Source organism: Salmo salar, chromosome ssa12 (genome assembly GCF_905237065.1).
Source record: "Salmo salar chromosome ssa12, Ssal_v3.1, whole genome shotgun sequence".
Lineage (NCBI taxonomy): Eukaryota > Metazoa > Chordata > Actinopteri > Salmoniformes > Salmonidae > Salmo > Salmo salar.
In genome coordinates, this window is record NC_059453.1 from 42,844,591 (window position 1) to 42,855,046 (window position 10,456).

At 39.6% G+C, this 10,456-nt stretch overlaps 1 protein-coding gene across 1 annotated transcript in view; it reads right to left on the minus strand.

Annotated features, from left to right (window-relative positions):
* The window catches only part of ahcy (adenosylhomocysteinase), a 33,480-nt gene extending 26,700 nt beyond the window's left edge, over positions 1-6,780 (minus strand). The window contains 1 exon segment of the mRNA XM_045691388.1: positions 6,484-6,780. Within this exon segment, the coding sequence (XP_045547344.1) occupies positions 6,484-6,511 (28 nt within the window). The 5' untranslated portion in view covers positions 6,512-6,780.
* Positions 6,781-10,456: the final 3,676 nt, after the last annotated feature.

Here is a 10,456-nt window from a genome sequence, read left to right on the forward strand (position 1 = left end):
TTCAAACAGTTTTAGAAACTTTAGAGTGTTTTCTATCCAAATCTACTAATTATATGCATATTCTCGTTTCTGGGTAAGAGTAGTAACCAGTTTAAATCAGGTACGTTTTTTTATCTGGCCGTGAAAATACTGCCCCCTAGCCCCAACAGGTTAATGACCTAAGGCTCGTGTTTCTGTGTGTTATGTTATAATTAAGTCTATGATTTGATAGAGCAGTCTGACTGAGCGATGGTAGGCAGCAGCACGCTCGTAAGCATTCATTTAAAATAGCACTTTTGTGCATTTTGCCAGCAGCCCTTCGCAATGCATTGCGCTGTTTATGACTTCAAGCCTATCACTCCCAAGATGAGGCTGGTGTAACCGATGTGAAATGGCTAGCTAGTTAGCCGGGTGCGCGCTAATAGCGTTTCAAACGTCACTCGCTCTGAGATTTGGAGTAGTTGTTTCCCCTTGCTCTTCTACATGGGTAACGCTGCTTCGAGGGTGGCTGTTGTCGATGTGTTCCTGGTTTGAGCCCAGGTAGGAGCGAAGAGAGGGACGGAAACTATACTGTCACACTGGCAATACTAAAGTGCCTATAAGAACATCCAATAGTCAAAGGTATATGAAATACAAATCGTATAGAGAGAAATGGTGCTATAATAACTACAACCTAAAACTTCTTACCTGGGAATATTGAAGACTCATGTTAAAAGGAACCACCAGCTTTCATATGTTCTGAGCAAGGAACTTAAACGTTAGCTTTTTTACATGGCACATATTGCACTTTTACTTTCTTCTCCAACACTTTGTTTTTGCATTATTTAAACCAAATTGAACACGTTTCATTATTTATGAGGCTAAATTGATTTTATTGATGTATTATATTAATTTAAAATAAGTGTTCATTAAGTATTGTTGTAATTGTCATTATTACAAATAAATAAAAACAATTTTAAAAAATTGGACGATTAATCGGCATCGGGGGTTAGGGGCCTCCAATAAATCGGTATCGAAAAATCATAATCGGTCGACCTCTAGAGTAGGCCTTTGTAATCGACCTGACCCGGGTATCCTGGAAAGATATTGACCTCATTCCGTCAGTAGAGGATGCCTGGTTATTCTTTAAAAGTGCTTTCCTCGCCATCTTAAATAAGCATTCCCCATTCAAAAAAAATGTAGAACCAGGAACAGATATAGCCCTTGGTTCACTCCAGACTTGACTGCCCTTGACCAGCACAAAAACATCCTGTGGCGTACTGCATTAGCATCAAATAGCCCCCACGATATGCAACTTTTCAGGGAAGTTAGGAACTTTTCGGCAGACTCAATAGCCTTGGTTTCTCAAATGACTGCCTCGCCTGGTTCACCAACTATTTCTCAGATAGAGTTCAGTGTGTCAAATTGGAGGACCTGTTGTCCGGACCTCTGGCAGTATCTATGGGGTGCCCCAGGGTTCAATTCTCGGGTCGACTCTTTTCTCTGTATACATCAATGATGTCGGTCTTGCGGCTGGTGATTCTCTGATCCACTTCTACGCAGACGACACCATTCTATATACTTCTGGCCCTTCTTTGGACACTGTTAACTAACCATACAACTCTCCTTCCGTGGCCTCCAACTGCTCTTAAATGCAAGTAACACTAAATGCATGCTCTTCAACCGATCGCTGCCCGCACCTGCCCACCCGACTAGCATCACTACTCTGGACGGTTCTGACTTAGAATATGTGGACAACTACAAATACCTAGGAGTCTGGCTAGACTGTAAACTCTCCTTCCAGACTCATATTAAGCATCTCCAATCCAAAATTAAATCTAGAATTGGCCCGCTATTTCGCAACAAAGCATCCTTCACTCATGCTGCCAAACATACCCTTGTAAAACTGACTATCCTACTGATCCTTGACTTCGGCGATGTTATTTACAAAATAGCCTCCAACACTCTACTCAGCAAATTGGATGCAGTCTATCACAGTGCCATCCGTTTCGTCACCAAAGCCCCATATGCTCTCGTTGGCTGGCCCTCGCTTCATACTCGTCGCCAAACCCACTGGCTCCAGGTCATCTATAAGTCCTTGCTAGGTAAAGCCCCGCCTCATCTCAGCTCACTGGTCACCATAGCAGCACCCACCTGTAGCACGCGCTCCAGCAGGTATTTTTCACTATTCACCCCCAAAGCCAATTCCTACTTTGGCCGCCTCTCCTTCCAGTTCTCTGCTGCCAATGACTGGAACGAATTGCAAAAATTACTGAAGCTAGAGCCTCATAACTCCCTCACCATCTTTAAGCATCAGCTATCAGAGCAGCTTACAGATCATTGCACCTGTACATAGCCCATCTGTAAATAGCCCATCCAACTACCTCATCCACATATTATTATTTATTTTAGTTATATATTTTTTTGCAGCCCAGTATCTCTACTTGCACATCCATCACTCCAGTGTTTATTTGCGAAATTGTAATTATTTCGCCACTACGGCCTATTTATTGCCTTACCTCCCTAATCTTACTTAATTTGCACACACTGTATATAGACTTTTCTATTGTGTTATTGACTGTACGTTTGTTTATTCCATATGTAACTCTGTGTTGTTGTTTGTTTCACACTGCTTTGCTTTATCTTGGCCAGGTCGCAGTTGTAAATGAGAACTTGTTCTCAACTGGCTTACCTGGTTGAATAACGGTAAAATAAAATAAAATATACTGTATGTGGGAATGTCTTATGTCCGTTCTACATGTAGTGTTGGCACATGGAATATTCCTCAACTGCATATATCATAAATTGCTATTGCAAATAGAAGTATTATGTTCAACAACTGACATTTTCAGATATTATTTTGACAAACACACTTTGGTGCTTACAATTCATTGTCTATTGTCATAGATTTGGTGGGCACTGTCATCTGTGATCTGACTTTCTTTAAGCACGTACTGATGAAACTGTCACTTAATATTTTTTCTTAAAGTCTATAAACGCTTGACATTTATTCACTCTGTGATAGGGCTGGATCCTATATGCTACTTTTATTATTGTCCTGTAAATGGTTCAGTGCCTGTAATTTAGGCTGTGTGTAGAATGGGGCATAAAGTAAATTACCTCTACTACTAAATTACTACTAGATTATAGTGATAAGGAAAACAGCATACATATTTGGCTTGTGTATTCATTTGCCTATAACTAATCAGAATTCCATTGTTTACATAAAAAAGACAATACTTCAAAATGAGAAGATCCTGCCATGGAAAAGACAACTGGGTAGACATACAGTGGAAAGGAGGGGAAATAACTCACACCATGCAGCAGGACACCTTCAGCTGCGGGGTCTTTGTAACGCAGGTTTGATAGTTATATTTTCAATAATGAATGGTTAGCTGTTATGTGACAATTAGGTCAAAAACTCTATTTTACTTTTTTGGTGTAGATGGCCAAGTAAGTTGTACAGAACTTCCCCAACATTCCCTCCCAAATTGATATGGAACCTTCAAAAACACATGGAGCAACTGCGAAAAGAAATGGCTGAGGATATACTAAGAATGTCTGGTATGTAATGGCATTTAATTCAAAGTAAATTCTTTATTTTTATGTAGTTGTGTCAGACAGCCATATGTTCAGTTCATGCCTTTGATTTCAGAGTTCAACAAAGCCAACAACTGCTTCATGTGTGCCACTGATAAAGAACCTGAATGTGGCCCAAAGACTGACTGGGTTAGTAACTTAATTTAACATGTTCATAATCTTCTGACAACAGTGACGGCATGTAAGACAATTTATGATATAACACAATGGATGGCTAATTCGTCATACTGCATTGATATTTGATATTATTTATAAGGTGTTACGCTTTGTTTTGTTTTAGATTTAATGTTTTGCATGCCAACGATGGTTCCATGTGCTGTAACTAGGAATGAAGACAAAATAGTTAAACAGAGTAAAGAACACAAACAGGAAGTGCAGTCTTTGTTGTTGAAAATGTATGCTATACCCCATCCACACTGAAGAGGCTCTGAAATGTACATCAACCAGGAATAAAGAGAAAGTTAACACTGAAATGGTTCATACTTATTTGAAGTTAAGTGTCTGTTGACATGTTGGAAAAGATTAAAGGTCTACAATTAGTTAAATTTGTCAATATTACATTTTTATTCATTTATTTACTGGCCACCATTACTGTGGTTACATGTTCAGTATATGTATTGACCAGAAAACCCACTACAGCTTACCTCACTAGTTCACTCTCCATCCCTGCTTTGGACAATTAATAGCATGACTCTCGTACTTTGCCCTTTATGGTTGATATTAACGATGAAAAGAGATATGTCTCTCTCCTATTGTGTACCGCTATTAAATACTGTGGAAAAATAAGTACTTTGAACTACCAATTATTATAGATAAATATTAAACAAAAAAAGGGTAAACACAACACTGGACTGAACCCCCTAATTGGCAAACTAATATTAATGTACAACAATATAGAAGAGACATAACTAGAGGTTATGCAATATGGGTATATATCCACTGCACGCTTATTAGGTGTGTAATTCACATGACCAAGGAGGTATTGAAATGTAAAACTATGAAAAATGTACGTTACACCGCGTGATTTTACAGTACACAAACAAGAGTGTGCGATATAGAAGGGTACATTCTGCACCATGTTTGAAGTCAGAAGGTCACATGACCAAGGACCTTTTGAAATTTAACATTTTGAAAAATGTATGTAAAAACGTGAGAGATGAAAATGGACAAACTAAAGGGTGTGCAATATAGAAGGGTAGTCAGTGGACATTCTGCACCATGTTTGAAGTCATTAGGTCACATGACCAAGGAGCTATTGAAATTTTACATTTTCAAAAATGTATGTAAACTCTTGTGAGATGAAAATGGACAAACTAAAGGGTGTGCAATGTGTAGGCCCACTGAGTGGACATTCTGAACCTTATTTGAAGTCCCTAGGTCACATGACTAAAGAGCTATTGAAATTTTACATTTTGAAAAATTCATGTAAAATCTTGTGAGATGAAAATGGACAAACTAAAGGGTTTGCAATATAGAAGGGTAGTCAGTGGACATTCTGGACCTTGTTTGAGTCATTAGGTCACATGACCAATGAGCTAGTGAAATTCGAATGTAAAAAAAGTTTGTACTTTGTTTACGCTCCCTAACTAATTCAACTAGGAATACAAAATGCTGCTCACATTTCCACGTGTTTATTAGCTTTGGAAAGTGAATTAATGTCCAAATCGTGAAAATAAGACCTGTGCAATGTTGTGCGAAATTCTTCCAACATAATGACACTTATTTGGAGTCTGTGGCTCAAGTGGTTTGAAAGCTATTGAGGTTTGAAAGCGAGAATATCTGTTGAATATCCAACTTGAAACTGTCTTTACCTTGGTGTGTCCAGTCTACCTTTGATTTGACAGCCTGCACATGCGCAGTTCGGCGCGAGACGAGCGTTATACTCGCTGACGTGTTTATGCGTATGAGTTTAGCTAGCCTACGTCGCCTACAAGCGTTATCCAGTGGAGAAGCACCTTCTGCCCATCTTCATACTGTACTGTCTTTGGAAGATAGCGCACTAATATTTCCCTTCGTTGCCAGTGCCAGACTCCAGGGTGACATACTGCCTGTCAATCAAGGAAAACTGGCGGCGTCGCACACTGCAAAGACTTGCACATCATCATCATCTGCACATCTATCACTCCAGTGTTAATGCTAAATTGTAAATATTTCGCCACTATGACCTATTTATTGCCTTACCTCCCTAATCTCCTACATTTGCACACTGTATATAGATTTTCCTATTGTGTTATTGACTGTACGTTTGTTTATCCCATGTGTAACTGTTGTTTTTGTCGCACTGCATGCTTTCTCTTGGCCAGGTCGCAGTTGTAAATGAGAACTTATTCTCAACTGGTTAAATAAAGTGAAATTAAAATAAATAAAACAACTTGGGTAATGCAGTTTTAGTACCGAGCTCAGAAAACAAACGAAAGCACCATGCTCGACTAAATGGACTACAACTACCGAGAACATAGTTAAATCTTCCGAAATAAACCATGCTTGACTGAGGACAAGTGTTGTGTGCATGTCGACTCGGATTTATTTTGTAATGTAACAATACTCTTACCTTCTACCACATATATGTGAATTGCATGCCAAAACTGCTGTTACTGGTTATGAATTGGGGAAGGCTTTGTAAAAATAACAAAAGCCTGCAGGCAAATGGACCGTGTTCCGTCCTAACTGGATTATACAAGTTTATAAATGCTAGTGCACATTTGCAGATGTTTGGTTAGCCAAATGTCCAATGATAACTAATTAGCTAGCCATCACTTGATATAAATCAGCTAAAATAGCGCCAAGCTAGCCAAATGTGCAGTATAAAATCTGTGTTACCCGACATTAGCCTAGCTGGTTAGCCACCCGTTAATCCACAATCAATGAAGGGCTCGAAGCTTGCCTGTATGATAAAGAACATAAATAATGTACATTCATACTGACCAACTTTGAAGGGAAGTTTCTCAGACATGATGGTTTCTTTTGGATGTCACCGTCTTGATATGTGTGGTTGTTGCTACCTGGCTTTGGGCAGAGAGGGTATAATATTTGTGAACTTGAATTTAAGTATCAGTCAATTTGCTTGCTTGTAATATTCACGAGGTCTCCGTGCCAATCTTCAACATTACGTTTCCAATTGGTTGAGAATGTTCCTGCCCCGTACGAAAGAAAGCGGATTCGTTTTGCATGGGCCGGTGCCACGCCATGCAAAACGAACTGGCTCTTAGCCACGGAGAGTGGCAGCCAAAAACAGTGTCATACAACAACCTCTTTTTTTGGATAGTTAATAATTGGGTGGCAGGTAGCCTAGTGGCAAGAGTGTTGTGCCAGTAACTGAAGGGTTGCTGGTTCGAATACCTGAGCTGACAAGGTGAAAAATCTGTCTGTGCCCTTTGAGCAAGGCACATACCCCTAATTCGTTCCAGGGGTGCCTTACTACGGCTGACCCAGTAAAACAACACATTTCACTACACCTATCTGGTGTATGTGACAATAAACATGTGTTTTATAGCACTACTATTACATAGTAATAACCAAAAACAAATCAAGATATGCCTACCTTCAGTTCCACAATCCCCTTATCATAGGCCTACTACATTAAATTATGTATAAGTGTTCTATTTAATTATATCCCCTTTTAGTTATTCTGTGTTTGATAAATGGGTTTATAATTCATGAGGAAATCACATGACACATTTGAACTGCAACATATAACCACAAACTGGCTGGGTGTCTTGATGAAACATTGTTTGATTGAAAGAAAAGTTTGGCAAAGATGATGAAAAAGTAAAACACTGTTTACAGTGTGGAGGAAACAGCAATGCAGGCCTAGCTATAATGGGACACCAAACCCCCCCTCAACTGCACATTGCATGACTAAACTCAGATGCAGCAGCATATTACAAGTGGAAGAGTCAACCAAACTCCTTCAACCAAGTATGGTTATGATATTGAATAAGCCTGTTGCATAACCACTGCATATTTTCAACCAAGTTACAAAACGGCTATCCATATGATGAATGATTAAAATGAGGTAACACATGACTGAGTTGTTGTGTTATGCTTTATGTATGCAACCTTCAAAGGAAGTGTTACCCAAAATGATACCTTGGAGTATATTAAATTTAAATGGAGATCGTAAGAGCTGACGCAGCCTAAATACACAGCTTTTTATATAAGCATTAAGGTTTTAAGCAAACAAAGAAATGCATTGACAGGGCTGTGCATACACTCATTGGAAGACTGACCTAAAACTTGTGTCCCATCTCTAGCCCTTCCCTATAATCTACCTCTGTAGCCTCTCTGTTGTCTACACAATTCAAAAGGATCAAATAACACTGAACAAAAATATAAAATGCAATATGTAAAGTGTTGGTCCCATGTTTCATGAGGTGAAATAAAAGACACCAGAAATTATCCATATACTCAAAAAGCTTATTTCTCTCAAATGTTGTGCAGAAATGTGTTTATATCCGAATTAGTTAGTATTTAGCCAATGCCAAGATAATCCATACACCTGACAGGTGTGGCATGTAAAGAAACTGATTAAACAGCATGATCATTACACAGGTGCACCTTGTGCCGGGGACAAAAAAAGGCCACCTAAAATGTGCCATTTTGTCACACAACACATTGCCACAGATGTCTCAAGTTTTCAGAAGTGTGCATTTGTCATGCTGACTGCAGGAACGTCCACCAGAGCTGTTGCCAGATACAGTTGAAGTCGGAAGTTTACATACACCTTAGCCAAATGCATTTAAACTTCTTTTTTTTTTAACATTTAATCCTAGTAAAAATTCCCTGTCTTAGGTCAGTTAGGATCACCACCTTATTTTAAGAATGTGAAATGTCAGAATAATAGTAGAGAGAATATTTTCTTCAGCTTTTATTTCTTTCATCACATTCCCAGTGGGTCAGAAGTTTACATACACTCAATTAGTATTTGGAAGCATTGCCTTTAAATTGTTTAACTTGGGTCAAACATTTCAGGTAGCCTTCCACAAGCTTCCCACATTAAGTTGGGTGAATTTTGGCCCATTCCTCCTGACAGAGCTGGTGTAACTGAGTCAGGTTTGTAGGCCTCCTTGCTCACACACGCTTTTTCAGTTCTGCCCACAAATTTTCTATAGGATTGAGGTCAGGGCTTTGAGATGGCCACTCCAATACTTTGACTTTGTTGTCCTTAAGCCATTTTGCCACAACTTTGGAAGTATGCTTGGGGTCATTGTCCATTTGGAAGACCCATTTGTGACCAAGCTTTAACTTCCTGACTGATGTCTTGATATGTTACTTCAATATATCCACATAATTTTCCTTCTCATGATGCCATCTATTTTGTGAAGTGCACCAGTCCCTCCTGCAGCACATCACCCCCACAACATGATGCTGCCACCCCCGTGCTTCATGGTTGGGATGGTGTTCTTCAGCTTGCAAGTCTCCCCCTTTTTCCTCCAAACATAACGATGGTCATTATGGCCAAACAATTCTATTTTTCTTTCATCAGACCAGAGAACATTTCTCCAAAAAGTATGACCTTTGTCCCCATGTGCAGTTGCAAACTGTAGTCTGGCTTTTTTATGGCGGTTTTGGAGCAGTGGCTTCTTCCTTGCTGAGCGGCCTTTCAGGTGATGTTCATATAGGACTTGTTTTACTGTGGATATAGATACTTTTGTACCTGTTTCCTCCAGCATCTTCACAAGGTCCTTTGCTGTTGTTCTGGGATTGATTTGTACTTTTCGCACCAAAGTACGTTAATCTCTAGGAGACAGAACGCGTCTCCTTCCTGAGTGGTATGATGGCTGCATGGTCCCATGGTGTTTATACTTGCGTACTATTGTTTGTACAGATGAATGTGGTACTTTCAGGCGTTTGGAAATTGCTCCCAAGGATGAACCAGACTTGTGGAGGTCTACAATTTTTTTCTGGTGTCTTGGCTGATTTCTTTTGATTTTCCCATGATGTCAAGCAAAGAGGCACTGAGTTTGAAGGTCGGCCTTGAAATACATCCACAGGTACACCTCCAATTGACTCAAATGATGTCAAATAGCCTATCAGAAGCTTCTAAAGCAATAACATCATTTTCTGGAGTTTTCCAAGCTGTTTAAAGGCACAGTCAACTTAGTGTATGTAAACTTCTGACCCACTGGAATTGTGATACAGTGAATTATAAGTGAAATTATCTGTCTGTAAACAATTGTTGGAAAAATGACCTGTGTCATGCACTATGTAGATGTCCTAACCGACTTAACAATAGTTTGAAATTTGTGGAGTGGTTGAAAAACGAGTTTTAATGCCTTCCGACTTCAACTGTAAATTAACATTAAATTATCTACCATAAGCCACCGCCTACGTCATTTTAGAGAATATGGCAGTACATCCAACGGGCCTCACAACCGCAGACCACGTGTAACCACGCCAGCCCAGGACCTCCACATCCGGTTTCTTCACCTGTGGGATCATCTGAGACCAGCCACCTGGACAGCTGATGAAACTGAGGAGTGTTTCTGTCTGTAACAAAGCCCTTTTGAGGGGGAAAAACTAAAGTGGTATTGGCTCCTTAGTGGGTGGGTTTTATGTACAGCTGCAGTACATAGTCCATTTGTAAATAGCCCACCCAATCTACCTACCTCATCCCCATACTGTTTTTATTTACTTTTCTGCTCTTTCGCACACCAGTATCTCTACTTGCACATCATCATCTGCTCATTTATCACTCCAGTGTTAATCTGCTAAATTGTAATTCTTCGCTATGGCCTATTTATTGCCTACCTCCTCATGCACACACTGTTTATATAATTTTTTTCCTACTGTGTCATTGACTTGTTTATTGGCTTGTTTATTCCATATGTAACTCTGTGTTGTTGTCTGTGTCACACTGCTTTGCTTTATCTTGGCCAGGTCGCAGTTGTAAATGAGA